The 23383-nt window shown below is 37.3% G+C and overlaps 2 protein-coding genes across 4 annotated transcripts; one reads left to right on the top strand and one right to left on the bottom strand.

The window, feature by feature from the left end:
- The first annotated feature begins 1075 nt into the window (after positions 1-1075).
- On the top strand, positions 1076-4710 carry LOC104107463 (cleavage stimulating factor 64-like). Of its 2 annotated transcripts, none has more exons than XM_009616280.4 (7): positions 1076-1237; positions 1418-1495; positions 2019-2057; positions 2154-2711; positions 2785-2877; positions 3955-4131; positions 4235-4710. In XM_009616280.4, exons 1-7 carry the CDS (start codon positions 1160-1162, stop codon positions 4355-4357), a joined length of 1146 nt encoding a protein of 381 aa, XP_009614575.1. In that variant the 5' UTR covers positions 1076-1159; the 3' UTR covers positions 4358-4710. The 2 variants fall into 2 exon arrangements, with proteins under 2 accessions (XP_009614575.1, XP_070053828.1); XM_070197727.1 differs by lacking the exon at positions 1076-1237 and adding an exon at positions 1721-1890 and having other exon boundaries at positions 1412-1495.
- A 712-nt stretch (positions 4711-5422) lies between these two features.
- On the bottom strand, positions 5423-14374 carry LOC104107464 (CRM-domain containing factor CFM3, chloroplastic/mitochondrial). Of its 2 annotated transcripts, none has more exons than XM_070197725.1 (10): positions 13420-14374; positions 12182-12641; positions 11969-12099; positions 10191-10532; positions 9228-9384; positions 8837-9129; positions 8673-8732; positions 7743-7823; positions 6606-6780; positions 5423-6066 (listed from the first exon to the last, which is right to left on the bottom strand). In XM_070197725.1, the coding sequence occupies exons 1-9, from the start codon at positions 14284-14286 to the stop codon at positions 6667-6669; spliced, it is 2505 nt and encodes an 834-aa protein (XP_070053826.1). In that variant the 5' UTR covers positions 14287-14374; the 3' UTR covers positions 5423-6066; positions 6606-6666. The 2 variants fall into 2 exon arrangements, with proteins under 2 accessions (XP_070053826.1, XP_070053827.1); XM_070197726.1 differs by having other exon boundaries at positions 5423-5981.
- Between the last annotated feature and the right edge of the window lie 9009 nt (positions 14375-23383).

The following is a 23383-nucleotide window of genomic DNA, read 5'->3' as shown; positions in this document are numbered from 1 at the left end:
TGTCCCCGCGCGCGTGTAAAATATCAAGTGTCTAAAGAAAGTACGACTTCTAAAGGCATGAAAATTATAAATTCATTAAATGAATACCGACTTCAATTTCCCAGGGAAAGATTATAAATCAAGTGTCTAAAGAAAGTACGAAATTTGTGTGCAAATTAGTAATAGGTCATAAACAATTAGTTTCTGTGCATGCGCCTCCGTTTAGATATTCTCTATATTATAAATATGTGCAAATATAGCCCTTTGGAAGTTACTCTTTCTCGACAATATTAGACTCTGAGGCTAATATTTGCGCAAATAATTTTCATTATGCTGACAAAACATTAGAGCGTGATCTAACGTTTGCAGTAACTTACAAAATTTTAGATTAAAGTCTAATATTTTCTAAGAAGTTTTTTAGTTTGTCAAAAAGAATTTATAAATTGTGGTCTAAAAAAGATATCCGTTGTAAAAATAATAATAATAAAAATATATATATATATCATTTGTAAAAGGGACAACTAATAAAATTCGCTTTTTTGTCAATGAAAACTGCGGGGGGGGGGGGGGGAGTACACTAACAACCATTCTTAAGGTTGGGAGGTTAGCCAATACTTATTTTATCTTAAAAATTTAAATTAAAAATCTTAATTTCAAGACAATTAAAAATCTTAATTCAGGATATTTGTATCTTGAAAAATAGAACTGAAAAACATAAATTCAAGAAAAAATAGCTAATTTCTAAATAAAAACCTTTAGGACTCGTTTGATATGAAAGATAAGGGATAATTAATTCCGGGATTAAATTGAGATGAGTTTATCCCATGTTTGGTTAGAATAAAATCGTGGTATAACTAATTTCAGAATTAGTTATCCCGAGATTGCAATATTTTTTTATCTCTACGAGAGGATGGGATAGGTAATATCAAGATAATTAATTCTGAAATAATTAATCGTGAGATAACTTTTTCCCGACCAAAGACCCCTTAGAGTGGCTAGCTGGTATCATTTCTACGTGGAAAATTCTACTAGTGGGCCATTATGACGGGCCACAATTTTGGGCCATGAAAGTGTAATAAAGCGGCAACCATTTTCCAAATAAAATACCCCAATATGAAAAGGCCCCCGTTCCTTTCTTCCTCCGACTGAGAGTGCCGGTAGAAGAGATTGCGGGAGCAAAATGGCCGCCGACGGATTGTCGGCGAAGATGGCCGGAATGTCCAAAAACCAGCTCTACGACATTATGTTTCAGATGAAGGTACTCCTATTTATGTGTTTGAGTTATATCCATACGCAAATTCGTTGTTGAGCTACTTGAAGGTTTAATGAGGTTCAGTTTTCATTCATTTCGTTTGTTACTTGTATTCTTTTCCTAGAGCTACTTGATAAAATTGTTGTAAATTATTAGCACGGATTTTCTAATTGGGCTGTTATGTAGACGCTAGTGGAACAGAACCAGCAACAAGCAAGGCAAATTCTCATTCAAAACCCTAGCTTGACTAGAGCACTCTTTCAGGTTTTCTTTTACCTTCACTCTCTCTCTCTCTCTCTCTCTCCCCTAAGTTTGCTTGTTTGTTTGACTTTGACCTCGTATCTATTTTTGAGCGTTATTATTCTAGGTTCTTATCTCTTTTTGCTTTTTGCTTCCTATTGGTTGTTATAATGCTGAAATCAGGGTTTTAATTCCGTTAATAAAGTGACTCGTTTGGTTTTAAACTTAAAGTAGATATTCATGTTTCAGGATCACTAATGTGAGGGATCATAAAGCTTAATATTTGATAATTGACAGTTAGAGGAGCTAGGTGAAATATCAAGTTTCATGGCTAAAAGACAGCTACCCCTTCCTCCCTCTTGCAAACGATTTACTGTGATGTGGACGATGTTTTAAAGAGTTGCTGTCTGTTTTCTATTGTGAGTCATCACAAGATTCTTGGAAAAAAGAGACAGCTTTCACAATTGGAACCCAACATATGAATTTGGAGTTCCTTTGTTGATTTCTGATTGTCTGATCTGGACTTTTATAATGATGGGTTTTATAGGCACAAATAATGCTGGGGATGGTGCAGCCACCACAAGCAGTAAGTCAGTGTTTCATCCTTTTGACCTTGTGATATCCATACTCCATGTCTAAATGCAATGCAGTTGCAGATATTTACTCTTTTTTCTATTTGTAGATTCCAGCCATACAGCCGACAGGAGCATTGAATCCCCAGCAGTCAGTATCTCAGCTTCCACAGTCAAATGTTCAGACCACTCCATCGTTGTCAGAGCAAATTGGCATTCAGGAGCAAACAAGAAAGCAGCAGCAGAATCAACCTTCTCTAACTGCGCCATCTGCTTCTCGCCCACCCTCAAACCTTCAACCTCCATCCTTGCCGTCTCATCCATTGCAGTCAGTGCAGCAGCCAAAGAGACATATTGGTGCTCAAGCCACACCAATCTCTTTACCACAAACCTCTCAAATTCCTAACATGCCATCGCTTCCTCATCATTCTGCTTCACCGCTGCCATCTCATCTTCAATCAAAAATGCCTCCGGCATCCTCCCAGTTGGAACAACCAATGCAAACTAGTGGCAACCAACACCTCATTATGCAACCACAACTACCGCCACAAGTGAGACCACCAATGCAACCCTTCCCCCATCAAGTTCACCTTCACATGGGGCCCAATGTTGGTTTTTCTCAATCTGGAGCAACTCAGCACCACCATCATTCACAGCCTGCTTATCACGTGAGCATTATGCCTTTAGTGAATTTAAGGTTTCCTTCCTGCATATGATATAAATTTTCCTTTTATCACTCAGCCTGCGCTGAGGCCTCCGGCAAGCATGGGACCTGCTTTTCTACCGGGACAACCACCAGTTCCAAGTCAGCTGCCACCTCAGTCGCTGTATCAGGTGCCGTAGTTTTTAAAATCTACGTAACCGAAACTTTATGTTATTTCTATCTTTGTTGGTCTTCCTGGCCATGTAAGCCTGATCATTCTGTTACTTGCTCTGCTAAACTTGGTCAATTCTAATAAGGACGGACTATTGTTAAATTTTAAGTGCCACTTAATAGTTACCTCTTAAACAATGCATGAGTTCCATGCCAATTTTGCTGTGTTTAAGAGCCCGTTTGGACATTAAATTTGATGGAAGATTTTTCGAAAAAAATCAGCGTTTGTTCATAAAATTTTCAATTTTCACTTGAAGATGCATTTTGGAAATTTTAGAAAATTTGAAAAATTGCAAAAAGCTGTTTTTTAAAATTTTCACTCACAAAACTTCAAAAACAACCCAAATTGAAATTTATGTCCAAACACAACTTTAAATTTCAAATACCATTTTCACTTAAAAAAACTTTTCACCATTTTTTCGAATTTTACAATTCTTATGTCCAAACACCTACTAAGATTTTCTACCTATCCATGTTAAATATGTCTTATGTCATGATCGGTAGTTACGCGGGATTGTAAATGGCTAATAGGGATAAAGGTACGCTATACTCCTCCATAGTTAGCATTCTATTATTGCTCATTTAGCACGTGAATGAAGTTTTACGTGTACTGATTTCTTTTGAAAAATTTGGGTTACCGACTTTCTTTTAAATTGCAAATCATTCCAACTCCCTTGGTCCCTCCGGCCCAAACTAACTATTCTATTTTGACTTCAATTGTCAGTGTTATTATTTGACCATCAAATATTGTTAATCTATTTGGCCCTTTGAAACTACTGGCCCACCTTATATACTTAAGTATATCTTCAATAAAGTTCAAACCTTGACAAAGTATAGCTTGTTATCCATTCCCAAATCTTCTTTTTGTAACATGGTGTTTCCAAGAGCAATGTTACATGTTAGTTCTGGTAACGGTCCAAAACGCACGATAATTTTGGTGTCTATTGTTTGAAGAGAATTCTTAACTCTTAACTCTCTTTACTATGCCGGCTTTCATCATAAGATTTAACATGCATTTTGTATGTGCATATATCTAGATGGGAGGTTCACATTTGAGACCAGAATTCCATCAAGTTGGAAGTTCAATGCAAGCAGATCGAGTATCTCCTCGGATTCCGAGCTTACCAGAGAATACATCAGGAACACATCTCCCAGGACCACCACCATTCCCTGTCCAGATGGGCCCTAGCAATCAGCCTTCTAGACCGACAGCAGTAATATCTGCAGTCCTATTATTCAGTTATTTAGTTTTAGAAATGACTGTTGGTTTTACTTTCTGTTTCAGGCCAAAAATAAGTTAATCTTGTTGATGTGCAGCTGAGTCCGGAGATGGAGAATGCACTTCTTCAGCAAGTAAGGAGTCTGACCCCGGAACAGATTAACATGCTACCTCCAGAGCAAAGGAATCAAGTGCTTCAGTTGCAACAAATGCTCGGTTAATTAGAAGCAAGTGCTGCAAAAGACAATTTTGCGAAGAAATTGGAATATCACTGTCTGGCTAATTGACTTTACTATATATCCAGTTCCACTGGGTGTAGATGGACAGTGCACCCCTAGTTCAATGGTGTGCCCCCCCCCCTCGTTAAGGTTATTTTTCCTAGCTCAATTAGGGTTTCCTGTCATGTGGTCAGCAAATCATAAATTTTGCTTATAGGTGTTGGTGGAGCTCCTTTGGTGCATATATGTCATCTTTTGGACCCTTTCCTCTTTCTTTTGTATCTATTGTCACTTGCATGTAGCATGGTACTGCATTAGCATAGTTTAATGCAACTCAAATATGAGATTGCGAAATAGTATAGTCGCCTAAGAGCAGTACCTAGTGCCCGAGAGATCAAAAGTGAAGGGGAAATTCAGACATTCATGTCTATGGATGCTGATCTAGTAATTTTTCATGACATATGGAGGTTGGTACATAATCCGTGCTTCTCCACTCCTACCCCCCCCCCCCCTTCAGTCAGATATCCAAACTGAAGACAAAGATATCATTCTTCTTTTTCTTAGTAACCTTATGATCGGTATTAAATTTGAGTAAAGGCGCGATTCATGCAATAGTGAGATGCTCCCGCTGTAAAATCATTAGGTAGACAGCAATTAGCGACGTCATTGAGAAAGCAGCATAATGTGTTATATGTACTTGAAAACATCCATTTTATGAAATATTAAGGCATGTAGAAGACACTCACATATGTTTGACACTTAGTTCAGCTTATTGTCGCATGGCAGTGTCATTTGTGTTCTGTAAATTAATTTTATGATGCCTTTATAATAAAACCTAACTTTAAGCTCTTATATGACACTTACCATAACATCAAAACCTCAGGCCATACATAATGTTTGACGTGGTTAAATTTCATTTTATCCTTAGTGATCCTAGAAACTAAAAGCACAACAAAGCCCTTAGAGATAATAAAGTTCCTAGGACAATAGCGAATAAAATTTGCGATCTGAAGAAAGCCTTTCATTCCTTGGGTTAACTCTCTGATACTCAGTTCTGCTCGGTGCATATTGAAAACAAATCTTCACCTTCATTTGTACTTATACCCTGAAAGATGAGAAAGAGTTTCTCAAGAAGTAGGAACCACATAAAAGTTGTCTCTATAGTTTAGTGGAATCACAAAGATTCTCTTCTTATAGATTCAGTAGAAAACCTAAAATCTTTTACTAGTTAAAAATGGAGGGATAACTTATTCTTGTTATCTTTTCAGATCTCTTCTTTCTTTCCTTGATATGTGATGCATCCTTCTCATTGTTTTCTCTATGATTCAGCAAAGTAATTACAAAAACTGGAAGAACCAAAAAAATGGTTGACAAAGCAATTACATCTACACTCAGTACAATGTTCACCAAAGGTCCAAAGCTATGAGTTGATAGTAAAGTCTGGGCATCAGCAGACGAGCCCTCCAGCTAATCCGTCAATGTACAATTCGGGCCAGTTGAGCTTGGATGAATTGCACGATGAGAAGCCCTTCCAAATTTTGAATCGACCAGTGATCCAAAGGCTCCATCAATGGCCATAAGCAAATACTTGGGAGATTTATTAACCTCAGAAAGATGATTGTTGTGGCTGCAAGATACAGTATCATACTTGGTCAATATGAGTAGTTCTTATCACTTTTGGTTAATGTGTTTCTTTTTCATTTCCAGTGTATCTGCAAATATAAAAGTAGGTACTGGAAGTTAATGCCACTGTTAGCATGCCATTGGTTAAAAAGTGTAGTGAATTTTAAATGCATATCCCAACACTTAAACTAAGTAGTTTGCACATATTAGGCATCTTCTACAAATATTTGACCAGTATATCAAAGAGTAAAATCTTGTAGTTGAAGACTACTACCACGCTTAGAGCAATTCTAAAGAGCAATAACATTGTTATGACGGACATTATGAGGTTTTAAATACAAACAAGTAGTTGAGACATTTCATGCTGTTAGTGGCATCTAGAATTGAAGCGAAAAATAATTTCCTTGTTCTTCCGGTCTGTTGAATCATTACACTTTCCCGGGTCAGAAGTGCCCTAGCAAACTAGTTCTAATCTCTTCGCTTCCTGCCATTTCTTTTTCCTTTTTCACTCGGTAGAATAATGTATAAGTTTTATAAAGTTATATTGAATATGTATTTATTATTTTAAGGAATAAGAGCTTTTAAGCATAGTTTTAATAATAATGAAGGCATAAGACGGTACAATTACCTCAATAGGACTATGGCCATGATAATGCAGTTCCTCTTAAGGAATTAGCCATGAAATGCTGTTATCCTGTTTCATTGTCCTCGAGACTGGAGTATTCTGAATCATCATCATTTTTCCATTCAGGATCTTCATCCTCGTCACTATCAAACTCCAGCGATGAACCTTCATCTTCACTCTGCACACCGAATAAAAAGTAAGTTAATATGAATATTCCGCAATCATTATAATTTGATCTTTTCTTCTGGTAAGTATTTCGTTATTTTGATCCTTCTTCCTGAAATACAAAAGTTCACCCTTCCTTCCTCCGGGGAGAGAGGACCCCTTCCCTCAGGGGCGGCTCAAGTATATGGGAGGCCTAAAGCCAAAATTTAATATGAGGCCTAAATTTTTAAAAGAACGTTATACGATATGTTTTTATTTAAAGTCTATTTTTCTAACTTTTTGAGATACAAAGTATTAATAATTCTTTTTATACTCGATTTTCCCTAATAATTCATTTTTAATTGATAATATTTCCAACTCATTTAATCTTTCTTGAGATATTGTTAATTTTAGATATGATTTTATAGAGCAATAGAAGTATAGAACTATTGGAAGCTTATTCTTGGAGAAAGAAGGTGAGTAAGAATATTAAAGAGAAAGACAGAAAATATGTAGGGGTTTCTGAAATATGAAGATATCGGGAAAAGAAAGATTGACTTGGACAAATTAAGAAAGGGAGAGTAAAATTTTTACACGTTATCTAATGAAGGAGTAAGAAGTGAAAAATTGAAACGTTGGGAAAACTATTCATCCACCCATGTTTAAATAAGTCAAATTATTACTTTATTTATGCATATAAAGAGCTTTCTTTCCTTTTATATTAAAAACTCTACTTTTGTATTAAAAGTACTAAATATTATTTTTTAAATACCTATAAATCCATCATTTTTAAAAAACGTGGGCCCCAAGGCACAAGCCTTACTGCTCAACACATTAGAGCCGGCCGTGCCTTCCCTCCCCACACTTCAAGGAACTATTAACAGTTAAGACAAGAGGAAGCCCTGCTAAGTGGTCAGTTAAAGACAATTCTTGACAATTGTATAAGAAACCTCCAAGATTTTTCCTAGACAGCCAAAGAAATCATTGTGCACTCACTTGGGAAAATTCTGAGACATGATTGAACTGATCAAGCGTCTCCAAGTTGCTAGAATTGATGTCTGCATTACCAACATCACCCTATGGACATACAAGAAGAAGATTCAGTTATCTAACATGTATGGCAAGTTGATATACGCACTTTGAACTTCAAAAATTCTAGTGAACACAGTGTAGCTGCAAATATGTTATATATTACAAAAACAAATTTAATTCACAAAGCAACCTCAGTTTTTCCAGCGACTATTTTTCGCATCTTCAAGAGCCTATTGGTGCTAGTTCCAATAGTACTTAAACAGCTATGAAATATCTCAATGATCTTTTTCTTAATAAGGTAATAAATATCCCACTGAAGACAAGTAAAGATGGGAGAAGATGAGTCCAGACTTGCCTACAGTTTGAATTCCAGAAACATGTCACCAATGTTATCAAAAGACCCAGTTAGCATATAAGATTGGGTGTTATCAAGACAATGATGAACGAAAATCCCTCAGATGTTATCCTTCTCTGGAAATTGTGGTTTACAAAGATCAGTCTCAGACTTCTTTGTTCCATCTCTAAAAGATTCTGAATTGAAATTTTTAACTGAATCGGAGTTTAGTCAACTTCCACATATTAGGATTTTGGCCTTAATTTGGGAACATTTGTTTTATCTTATAATATTTGAACTATATTTCTTTGCAAAAACTACTAAAGAAGGGATCCAGTTAATCTTTTTGAAAAGCTAACAGAGTTGGAGTCAGAAGCCTCCTGAAATGTTTTGCAAAATTGGGGATCTTTTTTATGAAGGAAAACATCTAATTATAAATGACACGCAGGCAGAATAATTAAAGAGCCCAAATCAAGAGGAAGCAGAGTGAATGGTAACAAAGGGTATATTAGCAAACTGCACTACATGAACGCATAATTCAAGCTCAGATTTTGTCTTACAATTTGCCTTTTCATTTGCTCTATTGACGTCTCCAGCGCGGTCATATGCTGACTGAGAGCCTACAAGACAGCATTTGGGAAGCCAGATAAAACAAGCAGATTATCAGTAAAAAGAGAGATAACATTATTTTTTGATGGGACAGCTGACATGTAAGATGAAAAACCTCGTAACGCTGTAGTGCCACTCTACGTTTTAGTGCTTTTGCTTTTGTCAGAAGGTTCCTTGGCCTGAGGCTGATGGGTCGCCTATAGTTCTTCCCACGGTAGAAAATAAGAGCATAACCTTTTGGCACTCTATCTATTGCCACTAGAATCCCACCACTTTCATATTCCAAAAGTCTAGCTGTTTCTTCAACAAAAGCAAGTTCTTTTTCCTTTGATATCAACTTTACAAGTTCTCTGTGTTTCCAATGCAGATGCATGTTCTCAATAACACCATCAAAGACACCACGAATACCTGGTAGGTAATTATACATGAGTTCTCAGTTAAATACAGGATGTAATCAACAGACTGACCACAATTATTGTTTACGTCCAAGAACAATGAAAATTCACCAAGTGGAAGGTATGACTTCATTCTTAATCCAACTCTACGGTACATGACCCTTTCTTCCTCTGTTATTGTTTCCAGGTCATCAGAAGGACCAGCAGGAATCCAGGAGTCCACAATCTTAGCTAAAATCTTCTCTACTTTAAGCTTCTTGGCCTGGGACTGTTTACGCACCACATAAAAACGATTACTTAATAGACAAAGGAACAGCAAAATGAAAATTGAGACAAGGCTAGGTAAAAATAATCTTCGAAACAAGATTAAGGGAATAAAAAAATAAATTAATTTGGCAGGACATTTTCAGAAGAGCCAAACATTTAGGTGGGGGGAAGAAGGAAGAAAAATCTGAATCTCAAAAGAGTCAAAAAAGATTACAACAACATACCCAGTATATTCCCAACATGTGGGGTCTGGGGAGGGTAGTCTGTACGCAGACCTTACCCCTACCTAATGAAGGTAGAGAGATTGTTTCCAATAGACCCTCTGCTCGAAAAGAAGAAGAAAAAGAAGAAGAAAAAGAAGAAGAAGGAAAGCAAGAAAGGTTTGCATCTTCTTGATGCCTTTTTCTATAAAACTCGTTACTTTATCAAAAAAACAAAGAAGGAAAGCAAGAAAGGAAGAGAGAAGAAAAAGAAAAATTTCGGAGAAACAAAAGCCTATACAATATGAGGGCATAATGAAGAATGACAAAGACAGCAAATCTAAAGAATTTTATAGCTCATCAGTTGAAACTTTCCGAAGCTAGAATAGTATCTATCAATACACCTAGATCGCACCAAAACAAGATCTTCAAAGTCATAAAAAGGAAATTGACGGATTCAAAAAAGATAATCAGTTGCAACAGAATGCTACGATAAAGTGCAATAAAGGCAATGTGTTATCATGAAAAAAACTAATGTGAGAAACTTTTAGATGGTTTATCATTCAAGAGATGAGCTTTCAGATTAGAGGTGAAAAGACACACTTACAAGCTCAAGTTTATGTTCAAGCCGCTTGACTACTCTATCAATCTTAGCTCTAGCTGCTTCTTTTAACATTTTGTCACGTTCTTCAGCAGATATTTCTCTTCCCCACCGAGCCTGAGCCTCATAAAATTCGGCTAAAGTACCGGCAACAGCCTGTCCATCTGTGCCCAATGGTGTCGCTTCAGCAGGACTGCTCCGCGTTTTCTCTTCAACATCTTGGATCTGTTTTGTTATCTCTTGCCTTTCTGCTAAAGCAGCCGCAACAGTAGGTGGAAGGAAATCCTTTCCTCGATAAAAGATAATGTAATATTTGTTTCTAAGTAGTAGGACTCCCCCAGTTAATTTCTGAGATACAGCTGATATGTTAGCGATAATACTCAAAGGATCCAATTTCAAAGGGATACAAGTATTATGTGCTGCTCAGTGGGCTATACTTTCTAAGCAACTATTCTACAACACAACACCCCCCCCCCCCCACACACACACACAAAAAAAAATGGCAGGCGAGCTTTTTACATAGTTTCTCTTATTTACCAACAAACCATAGACTTCCCATCAATACGGTACAAGAATTCTCATAGAAGCACTACGTCTCCGGTAAAAAAAGGACAAACGAAGCTTTATATCTGAAAGTCCATGCAAGAATACTCGTATGAAATTCAACTACAGAGAAGGTATAATTTTAAGAAATTCCAAGATTCTTGGATAAGCCTATTACCATAACACTATATAACTGATATCAGTTGATATGCGATTCCAAAATAGGGTATACCCATAACTCACTGGTGATTACTGAAACACTTTGTAGTGTGAAGCTTATGATGAGCTACAAGATCACATATGACAGGATACGTAGCGTGAGCTTTGTGGGGAAAACATTCTGTACAGTCAAGTATCAAGCCATGATGGGATAAATATGGCACTTTAGAAGTGGCACGAGGAACAACTAAGATGTCTTCTAAACTCAAAAGTTCTGTAACATCTTTTCCAGACGACTTTTCTGGTTCACATTAACAGGATCAATTTTTTCTTCTTTTTTCTAGAACTAAATCAGTGGTCTCTGTAGAAGGAAAAAGGATATGGAGAACACAAAGTGGGAGGCAGGGAGCCAATACTTTCTCCTTTTTTTTAATAAGGTGGGGGCCAATATTTTCTCTAGAAGTATTTACTTGTAAACAACAAACTTGGGTGATATGACTAACAGCCTTAGCACCTACAACAACAACAATAACAACAACAACAACATACCCAGTATTATCCCACACCGTGGGGTCTGGGGAGGGTAGTGTGTACGCAGACCTTACCCCTACCTTGTGAGGATAGAGAGGTTATTTCCAATAGACCCTCGGCTCAGGAAAGCATAAGCACCATGTTAATGAAAATATAGACAAGAAGGGACAGTACCAAAAAACCATATAAAAGCAGAATAAAAATAAGAAGACACTAAGGTGATCAACAATGAAAGAAAACAACGGTTAGTCATTAAAACCTAAAACCTACTATCGACAGAAAGCGAGACTGCGTGCCAATACTACTGTTATGAACACTCTAGACTACCTACGCGACTATCCTAATCTTCGACCTCCATACCTTCCTATCAAGGGTCATGTCCTCGGTCATGAAATTGGAATCCCCTCTAACGATGATAAATAGTACTTCCCAGTTCATATGGCATCACACAAAGACTCAAAGAAGTAACTAACAGAAGCAACTAACATATCAAAACATTCTTTTATATTTCTTTTATCTGGGATAAAATCATATCAAACATTCTAACACACCTTTAACTCCTCAGCCATCAGCTTGTTGTTTGTATTCTGAATTCCACGTTTGACTGCAATTTTAACAACTAAACTCTTCTCCCAAAGCTTGATTATAGCAGCAGCCAGCCCTTGATGATTTCTATTTCTCCCTAAAAGGGACACCAGGAAGATAATCCATGTTGTCACACTAAAAACTAAAATTGTAATTGTACTTAGATGGTTGAAATTTACCGAGAGCAAAATGACAAGGAAGTGATTTAGCAATTTTCCGTAAATTAGTCATTTCTGCATTTGTTAGGCGTGATCTCATTCCAGTAGGAAGAAGCCGGAATGGTGTTTTGTAGCCAGGAATTGTCTGGGGGAGCAAATCGGCATCAACAGGAAGTACTCCCGTACCCCACCAATCTTCATAACGTGGGCCTAAACCATCTAATAGCCTATTGAATTCTGCTTCCTCCTCAGTCATGTTTTGGACACGATGAGGATGAACTTGATTACGATTTTCAATAACTGGATTAGAGCTTTTGCCGTCTTTTGCAATAGATTTGTCAGAGGAAACATCGGGAACAAAAAGAGTATTGCCGTCCTCATCCACGGATCGAGATCTAGAAGAAGGCCCCTCATAGTTACTTCCTCGATACACCACCATAACGCTCCCAGCCCTCCATATCACAAGCCCTCCTGTTCGACGCTGACAACCGGAAAAAAGAGGAAGTAAGCGGACTGCACCTTTTCTAGCATATGCGATATTCAGATAAATTAAATGACATAATTGCTTGCAACAGTTAATGGATAATTGCTCGAAAATTGTACTATTTATCTTTAACAAGATAATAATCGTATTTTTTACTGTTAACAAGATAATAATTGTATTTCAAAACAAATTCAAGTAACTCTACATCTATAAGGAATCCTTATATAGCACTCATTCCTTTTAAAAATAATGAACATTGTTCTCAATTAAGTGAGACCATTTACGGTCAAAAAGCAATATCATTTCTGAAACTTCATCACAATGATGATTCCTATTATTGTTTACGAAGTGTTATCTAATCTAATTGGAACTTTAGTTTAATACCATAGGATGTAATCTTGGCCAGCACAAGGACAATATATGAAGAACAAAATATACAAGCAATCTTTAGGACACAAGTTTTGGAAATATTCTAAAGTGTCAAACAAATTCATGCCAAAAGAAAGCAAGGCAAATAGAAACAAATACTCCCTTCGTCCCAATATATGTGGCGGTGTTTGACTAATCACGGACTTTTGAAACTTGTGGTTAAACATGTCCTAGACATTTGTGTGGCTATAAATCAACTTATTAAAGTTAAAATAAGAAATTTAAAATTAAATTATTTCTAAATATTGAAAGGTGTCATTCTTTTCTAAACAACCTAAAAAAGGGAAGGTATGCTTCATAAAATGGGACAACATAAAGCTATACGGGTAAAGCCAAGTGCGCCAACCTCAACAATCTCGTGGCCAGTCCTCATATCATGAGCCAAAACCTCATGAAACTTGAGCCTAACCAGCTCATTCTTCCTCCAAGCATCGTGAATCTTCTCCAACACTGCTCCTGTAATCCCAGCCTTAGGTACACTAACCCTTTCTCTCAAAGTCATACCATTTCTCCTCAGCCTCCTCAATTCCTCATCCTCAATTGTTAGCTCAGCCAATGTTGGTGCCTTCACTGTCCTCCTCTTCCCTCCCCTCTGCTCCTCCACCACCACCTCTCCATCCTCCACACTCCGTTCCCACGGCAACAATGTATCATCTCCCTCATCATCATCACTCTCTGCTAGTATCATATCCGGTCGAACCCAATCTCTCTTCAATAAATCCCCTAATTTTTCTTCTTCGCCGATACTTGGCACTGCCGAACTAGAATTCAAATTCGAATTTTCCTCTTCTTCATTTTCATCTTCATCGTCAGAGCCTAATCCTAAGTTTCTCAAACGGAGTACAATCCTCTCTATGGCGGTGGTCCCTACTCTACTATTGTTCTCGTCGAAGTATTTAGTTTCCGTGTTGGAATCGAAAGTTCTAGAATTGGACGACGAATGTTCTACTGGAGGAGATGTGTTGGGCCATTTGTTTAGCCAAGTAGAAGAGTGAGATTTGTTTGGCTTGGACTTCACAGGGGTAGAATTGGAATTTGAATCTCGGTAGGGTTTCCGTTGATCCCTGTTGTTGGTTCTGGTGTTGCCGCCGGTGCGGCGAAGAGATGAGAAGGGTTTAAGGAAAAGAGAGAATGCAGGTCGAGTAGAAGGAGTAGAAAACGAGGAGAACAAATGTGGTGGCAATTCTGCGAATTTCGCCGTCGACAAGGCCATTTTTAATCAATTCAGTTTCTTCTTCTTCCGGTTAGCTTCATAGTAGTGGGAAAAATGGCTTCAGTTGGCAGAGCTTGACGATAAGATATCTATTCGGATATTTTAGCGGAGTCATATATACACGTCAGCCTCCGAATCGTAATGACCCGACCCAAGTGTTCCTCTTTGATCCAAGTCCTGCCATATCGGCCCGCAAAGTATATACTTGGCCCAGAAAGAATCTGATGATTATACATATATATATTATAGGGATTTTTTCGTTCTTATACATTATATGAAACTTTATTACCAAAAATATCCATGTTTACTTAATTACCCGGCCTAAACACTTTTTGTCTACAAATTATATATATTTATTTAAACTAGAATCCTTTCTGCAATAGCTTTCCTTTTTTAGACGCGGGATTTTGGGATGGCGTAGGATTCTTCCGAGAATTTTGTGACGCAGTCATCGCAATTGATTTAAGCCTGCTATTACGCCGATTTTCTCAGTTTATCATCGCTGATACTCTGGTTTTCTCTGTCTCCTCTGGTTTCACAACCATAAGCGAAGGTTTTGAAAAACAAATTGCAAACAATTATCTACAATTGTATTGAATTTCGCGACATAATGTCAAAAATAGCTATTATGCTTCAGCTAAATGGTAATTGGGATAGTTTTGGGAGATACAGAGATTTTAATGTTGACAGAATTGTAGTCAGCGATGATTCAAATTATAGTCAATTGAATTTTACAATCGCAGAGCATCTAATGATCGATACTGTCACGACCCAAACTGATGGGCCGCGACGAGCACCCGGTACCTTACTCAACCGAGTACCAACATAACGTATCTTTTCATGTCATACTATCATAGATAACTGAGCCGGAAAGTTGCCATGAGATAAGTAGAATACAACATGTAATACCAATTTATACATAAGACATACGGGCCTATAAGACCAAAATAACCAACATAGGCCGACAAAGCCATATAATATTTTACGTACATGACATATGTCTACAAGTCTCTAAGAATACATAATTTTCATAAAGGTCGGGATAGAGTCCTGCCATACCAAACAATATCCATCTAAATCATACTAACCAAACAAGCAACTCCGAAGCAAATGGAGCGCACCAACATCTTCCACTTAGCTGATAGCCTACTTGGAAGGCTCTCGACCTGTCTATAGGGACCTGCGGGCATAAAACACAGCGCCCCCAGGCAAAAGAGACGTCAGTACAAATAATGTACCGAGTATGTAAGGAATAAAAATCAGTAAATAATAAACATGAGAGAAACATGGAGTAAAATGCTCGACATTTACGTTTGCATAGCTCTGTGAATCATTTCATTTTTATAATGTCATACATATGTATATAAATGTCATACCATGCATAGGTATATGCGTTCATAACATCATCAAGCCTCTGAGGGCATCCCATCACATTATTTCGGCCACTGTAGGCAAATCATTAATGTATACCAGCTGATTAGGTGGTGGTGCGTATATAACGCCATAACCTTTCCCATATCCCATATCCCATATATATATATATATATATATACACGCGTATATAACGATATCTGGTCATGGGTCAATGTGCATGTATAAATGCATGAAATGCATATGAAATACGTTAATAAAATCTCTCGGTACGTCATAAGACCATTATGCCTCTGATTAATATCATGAAATAAACTTTACCAACTTACATATTTTTGAGACCCATGAACAGATGATAAAATAATATGACACATGGGGAATCAAGAACATAAGCATCTCTAGTATTTCTATGAATAGAGCCATTTATGGAAGTTGTGCATTTGCTCGTTTCGTTCGTGTCGTATAGATCATGCCAAAAAGAAAGAAGGGACATCCTTAACATACCTGAGTCGATTCTCTTAACAATCCCTCTAACACACGTTAACTTCGACAAAACACGTGACGGCAAGATTGGAGTAGGGAAAAATCTGTTGCTTAAAATACTAAGAATTCTCGTTTGATTCCTTGGATATGCTGTGAAATCTTGTATGAACAGTTGAAGATCCGTACTTAGCATTTGCTATATGACTTGCGTTTGAAACTTAGGTTTTGTAACATACAAACATTTCTATTTTGAATGCATATCATAATGGAATTATGACTTGTGTCTTTTAATAATGGACATGACTCACGTTTTATGCGTCTATCCATTATTAAATGGAAATGACTCACTTTCTTTAAGAATTGCCACATAACTTAGTTACTTTTGAGTCATAATTATTTGATTCTTTAGCTGCCACGTTACTACACTTTCAACTTATCCAAATTTTCACCCCTTCTTCTTAATCAATTTATTAATCCCCCACTAATTCAATATCTAACCAATTACCCACATAATTAAGAATTATCTCAAATTACTTAAAATACTACTCACTTTTAACATACCTTATACACCTTACTATCATGGTCATGTGGTACCTTGTATGGCACTAGTCCATAAATACGGGGTATTATAGCTTGGACCGTATTTTATCTCAAAATGTCAAACTTCGACGAAACTCATTTTCTTCGATTTGCTTACACTCTTACCTTCACGAACTCGTTTGAAATATCATAATATTTATAACCTCAAAAATAATCTCATTCTCGAACTTACGTCGATTAACTTATGACGAAAATTCAACGTACGAAAATGCGGGATGCAACATCTCATTTTCTGAGCTTCCATCAGTTTACTTATGGCGTACTTCCATGTACGAAAACATGAGGTGTAACATTATTCCCTCCTTTGGAACATTCGTCCTCGAATGTTGACTGATGCACTTATCATTTTCATGACTTATGCCTTCCGAATACTTTAGTACTCTCCTTGTTATCTAGGAAACTGTTTTGTGAATAATTCCAAAGGCCAGGGCATTCCCCCTTTAGGCCTCTTTCTCACACCACGACTTGTGGTCGAAATCTGTTGCTACCTTCTGTCATGCAGCCTGTACGACTTTTTCCTTGTATGTGCGCCTATGTGACTCTTCTCTTTAGCTGTTAGCCAATCTCTAGGCCTCGACATATACATAATTTGACAAGATGTCCCTCTGGGCATCTATAGGTGTACTAAAGTTCTTTTCTCGATACTTTGTCGAACTTACGAATATTGCTTTATCTTATTTCATAGGCCTGGCTATCCATCCGCATGATTTTTACTGCATCTAGGTAGGTCATACGGTACCATAACTCTTACTTCGATTTATCGTTACTGAGGTATACTACCGAACTTCAGGTTACTTTCGTTGCTTATCCCATATGTATAAATACAAGTCCTTTAATACTTCCTCATTACTGTTCATCTTAAGAATGACGGCCTAATCTCATCTCATACTTTGTGGCTTTTGTCCATCCATTGTTGATTCACCTCAATATTGATCTATAATCTACCACTGATAACTTGAAACCTCTTACATAATCACTAGGGCTCACGTTGTGTCGTGGAATATTTGAAGTGATTTTCCTGATCTACCTGGGGGAGATACGATACTATACTTCCATAATCGTATTTCATAGCATCTCAATGTGATTCTCCTTGCGTGGGTATTTTAATCATGTACAATTCATCAAATCATTACTCAATCGAAGGCCCAATCGCCATCCTTTATCTATCACAATTACACCCTCATTGTACTATCAAGGAGGCATTCCATCTCTTCTAAATGCCATTAGTCTTAGACTTCTTTGAGTTCAGTCAGGCTATACTGAGCTTTCTATAACTTAGAGAAATCATCAACTCTCTTGTTTTTATGGGCTTAATCCTGAGGACTTATCCATTCTCGTCACCTTCTCACTCGCCCTTTCTTATCCTTATTCTTGTCATAAATCCTTGTCGCTTTACTATACTTTAGCTTGCGACCTATACGTATCTATTTATACTACTCGCAACCTTCCTTCAACTTGCTTGCACCATAGATTTCCTTATGCCATTCTGGAACATCAAGCGAGACACCACATTGTCTCTAACTCTTCTTTACTCTCTTAACTAGACCTCTCGATAAGTAGAAACCATAGGCTGGAAGATATGCCACTAACGATGCCTCTATCATTCCTGGATTTAATCCCAGTGTTTCTAGCCCTCTATCTGAAGTATAGATTATTCACAACCTTCTGCACCTGAGTATCTCGTACGTTGTTCACCTTTACCTTACTTACCTTAAAATCTCGCATCACGTCTTTTATCTCTCTCATGACCCCCCCCCCCCCCCGCATAGGTATGATTCACATTCGCAACTTGAAGTTTTATTATAATACTTACACCTCTGGTGCATACATAATCCGGTGGGAGCTTCATACTGACTTCTTACGAGGTGGGTATTCTTCTAACTGGCTTTATCATAGAGCCGTCATAAAATATGGTTGTTGTACTATCTCTCTTGTACCTCTGATATTAAGAGTAATTCTGCAATTTTCTCAATCACGATGTCTAAAATTTTCTGGGTCCAATAATCAGACTCCTGATTTACTTAGTTGATGTAACTCTTTAGTTTGCTCTTTCTTCTGATCAGCCTTTATGTAGGCAAGCATAAGCTATCTTCCGATCTGCGGCTCCTAGTATTAGTTATTACTTTAGCCTGTCATGGGCGCTATGGAATATCCATGATACAATCTTTTAACGATTCAATCTTTTGTTTATGTCCCGGAGTCAATTCTTTATTTTAACTTATACCGGAGTCTTCTACGGCTGTATGATTGTCAACATATATACTGCATGGATAATGCTCCGAAATCTCAAGTGCGTTCATAACGTAACTAACTCTGGATCATTGATCGAATAATTCATTTTGTTCCTTCTCAACTTTCTTTAAGCGTAAGCTATTACTTTTCCTGGTCTTTCTACCCCCTTGTTGCGTGCATACTTAGCTTATCTCAATTCCCACGCATGCCGAAATTTTCGTGCAACTCATATGATCTAGAAAATTACTTTTGACTTTACTTCCCATTCATTAGCCACGGTATGTGCCACTTTCCTATAGAGTGCATACAATGTTGTTGTGAGACTGTTGTTACAAGACCATTTCCTCCTTAGGTTACTGAGCTTAGATTGAAGCCTTCTTCCTTACTTCCTCAGCTAGTCTTTCATTGTAGTACTTAGGGAGGATCCTCTGATTCTTGTAAAGATGTGAGCGTATCACATCGTATACCCGATGGAATTGTTTTTTGATGTCCTTCCTCGCCAATAATTACTCGTAGTTACTTACCTCCATGCCCTTGTGATTGTAAGGTTGCTTCTGGACTAATATTTTGATTATCTTCCCAGTGGGACTTTCTTTTATTTCCCTAACACTCATACAGTACCTTTACTACCCCGACTCTTATATGAATATTTCTCAAGTATCACAATGTCATATCTGCGAGACTGAATTCCCCATGTTGGGGTTCACTATGTTCATCTTGCACAATCTGTTGATTTGTTTGTGTCCTCTTGTTTAGCCATAACTAGGCTCTTCCTGGATCAACTACTAACTACTCATTGGCCCATTCTCATATCAATATTCCGTGTAATCTTTCTTGGTTATTTCCTTTGCATTAACTTATGTCTCGCACTGGCTCCTTATTTATCAATAACAACTGAGGTAGAAGCCCTTACTTCCTCTCCTTGACATCGTGCTTTCATAATGTTCTGGAATCGTAGCTTATTTGTAGGATTGGGTAAGTGCAAGTTCACTCCTTTTTTATTTTCATCGCATTCTTCCTTTACCATTCCATAATTACTAGAATCACTTAATTATGACTTAATGCCACATCACTCTATATTCCCCCCTTTAGGGAAGCACTAAGAGCTGAAGCCACGAGGATCTACCTATAGATGATTTACCTCTTCATCTTTGGCGTCGTTTTACAACATCAATGACCATTACTCGCCTTGCGGCAATCCTTCTGTACCAAGGATAACAAATTCCCTTACTCGCAATTGTGACACTTAGTGCAACTGGCACATACAATCCCTTAAGCTTAACTTTGCTCATATTTCTTGCTTTAGGGAAGCGTCTTCCTGAATGACCATTATCTGAATTTCTCATGAATCGTCTTCTGTTGTCCATTCTATTATCGCCGGAACGCATATCTGAAATTCTCATGATGTTGACTATTATCAAGTCACTCAGTCCCTAATTCATGTTCAATTTATCTTGTTCACCAGTCCATACTGATTTCTATTATTCTGGGGTCTAACTTTTCCTTCTGGTAGTTGCGTTGGAGTCACGAACTTTTTTTTCGAAGTGAGGATATGACTTTATGGCCTATAGTCTTTTGTTGTCTCAAGGCCTGTCACCTCTCTTTTTTTCCTTTACTTGACTATAGAATCTGTAATACTATCATTTTTTTGCTCTACCGCTGTCATCCATGTATCACATCTTACTCTTAATGCTTCATTAACTCTCTTCTTATTTCTTGCTAACATTTCTATCTATCACTTTATCTGAAAACTTCAACAAGATATTCTTTTGCTTTTAGCTCCCTTTTTTATCCATCCACTGGCTTTTCAGGTTGTCTACCATTATCTCTCTACTACGGACGGGAGCTATACTAGGGTAATATTTATTCCTTCCAGAATTCCAGTACATGTCTTTGAGCATTCTAGTATTCATATCTAGTTGTACTATTCTAGAATGCACCATCTGGGTATCTCACAAGGAGATCTATTAGCACATTTGCTATATCCTTCGGAAATGTCAACTAACACAAACAATCCATTCACCATTTTGGGTTACTCTTACCCAGCCAGATCCTGATATTCGTCCTTCTCTTATACTACTTTTGTTAGCCCCCATAAGGTATAAATGAGATGGGTGTGGCCAATTGTACATACCTCTGTTACTGTTGAAGGTAACTCAAATTGCTTATATCTCTCTTCCTGACTTGCAGATAATGTTCATCTTTACTAACTGGGTACCCAGTACCCTTATTCACCTTGCTTCTTTTACTTGTTGAAATTTGTATCTATCTTCTAAATCTCTCATTGCCTTTCATCATAGGGGTGGATAGATATTATTGCCTTAAGGCTCCTTATCAAGAAGCTTACACGTCTTAATACACACAAGATCTAATGAAGACTTCACATTTACTCATCATAAGTATGATGCAAAATCGAGTTCCTCTGACTCAACTCTTCCACATTTATATATCTTATCAATCGTCTTTCTGGATATAGGCATCGCGTATTATGAATACGATAGAGTTTAGGAAATTGAGTTCTTACAACTGAGCTCTACCACACGATCTAGAGTAAGAAGAAAGAGTGACAGTCCTAAATGCGTTGTAGCTTCCTGCTTATAAGTGTGGTGCACAACACACCCATAAACAAGACTCTACTAGACACGACTTGTAGAGTCCCTAGGACAGAACTGCTCTGATACCACTTTTGTCACGACTCAAACCGATGGGCCGCGACGGGCACCAGATACCTTACTCAACCGAGTACCAACATAACATATCTTTTCATGTCATACTATCATAGATAACTGAACCGTAAAGCTGCCATGAGATAAGTAGAATACAACATGTAATACCAATTTATACATAAGACATACGGGCCTATAAGACCAAAATAACCACTCGTACACTGAACATAGGCCGACAAGGCCATACAATCGTTTACGTACATGACATCTGTCTACAAGCCTCTAAGGATACATAATTTTCATAAAGGTCGGGATAGAGTCCCGCCATACCAAACAATACCTGTCTAAATCATACTAACCAAATAAGCAACTCCGAAGCAAATGGAGCGCACTAATATCTTCCACTGAGCTGATAGCCTACTTGGAGGGCTCTCGACCTGTCTATCGGGACCTGCGGGCATGAAATGCAGTGCCCCCAGGCAAAAGAGACGTCAGTACAAATAATGTACTGAGTATGTAAGGAATAAAAATCAGTAAATAATAAACATGAGAGAAAAATGGAGTAAAGACTCGATATTTACGCTTGCATAGCTCTGTGAATCATTTCATTTTTATAATGTCATACATATGCATATAAATGTCATACCATGCATAGGTATATGTGTTCATAACATCATCAAGCCTCTGAGGGCATCCCATCACATCATTTCGGCCATTGTGGGCAAATCATCAACGTATACCAACTGATTAGGTGGTGGTGCGTATATAACGCTATAACCTTTCCCATATCCCATATACATATATATATATATATATATATATATATATATATATATATATATATATATATATATGCGTATATAACGATATCTGGTCATTGGTCAATGTGCATGTATAAATGCATGAAATGCATATGAAATACGTTAATAAAATCTCTCGGTACGTCATAAGACCATTATGCCTCTGATTAATATCATGAAATAAACTTTACCAACTTACGTATTTTTGAGACCCATGAACAGATGATAAAATAATATGACACACGGGGAATCAAGAACATAAGCATCTCTAGTATTTCTATGAATAGAGTCATTTATGAAAATTGTGCATTTGCTCGTTTCGTTCGTGTCGTATAGATCATGCCAAAAAGAAAGAAGGAACATCCTTAACATACATGAGTCGATTTTCTTGATAATCCCTCTAACACACATTAACTTCGACAAAACACGTGACGACAAGATCGGAGTAGGGAAAAATCCGTTGCTTAAAATACTAAGAATTCTCGTTTGATTCCTTGGAGATGCTGTGAAATCTTGTATGAACAGTTGAAGATCCGTACTTAGCATTTGCTATATGACTTGCGTTTGAAACTTAGGTTTTGTAACATACAAACATTTCTGTTTTGAATGCATATCATAATGGAATTATGACTTGTGTCTTTTAATAATGGACATGACTCACGTTTTATGCGTCTATCCATTATTAAATGGAAATGACTCACTTTCTTTAAGAATTGCCGCATAACTTAGTTACTTTTGAGTCATAGTTCTTTGATTCTTTAGCTGCCACGTTACTACACTTTCAACTTATCCAAATTTTTACCCCTTCTCCTTAATCAATTTATTAATCCCCCACTAATTTAATATCTAACCAATTACCCACATAATTAAGAATTATCTCAAATTACTTAAAATACTACTCACTTTTAACATACCTTATACACCTTACTGTCATGGTCATGTGGT

This window comes from Nicotiana tomentosiformis, chromosome 3 (assembly GCF_000390325.3).
Source record: "Nicotiana tomentosiformis chromosome 3, ASM39032v3, whole genome shotgun sequence".
Classification (NCBI taxonomy): Eukaryota; Viridiplantae; Streptophyta; class Magnoliopsida; order Solanales; family Solanaceae; genus Nicotiana; species Nicotiana tomentosiformis.
Note: the sequence above shows the minus strand (reverse complement) of the source record. Positions and strands in the feature narration are given on the sequence as shown.

Coding starts and splice junctions, on each gene's coding strand:
- LOC104107463 (XM_009616280.4), top strand. CDS start 1,160: ATGGCCGCCGACGGATTGTCGGCGAAGATGGCCGGAATGTCCAAAAAC. Junction 1,496..2,018: donor TGACTAGAGCACTCTTTCAG/GTTTTCTTTTAC, acceptor TGGGTTTTATAG/GCACAAATAATGCTGGGGAT. Junction 2,058..2,153: donor TGGTGCAGCCACCACAAGCA/GTAAGTCAGTGT, acceptor TTCTATTTGTAG/ATTCCAGCCATACAGCCGAC.
- LOC104107464 (XM_070197725.1), bottom strand. CDS start 14,286: ATGGCCTTGTCGACGGCGAAATTCGCAGAATTGCCACCACATTTGTTC. Junction 10,533..11,968: donor TGATGGCTGAGGAGTTAAAG/GTGTGTTAGAAT, acceptor GCTGTATCTCAG/AAATTAACTGGGGGAGTCCT. Junction 7,824..8,672: donor AGCAAATGAAAAGGCAAATT/GTAAGACAAAAT, acceptor GTATGTCCATAG/GGTGATGTTGGTAATGCAGA.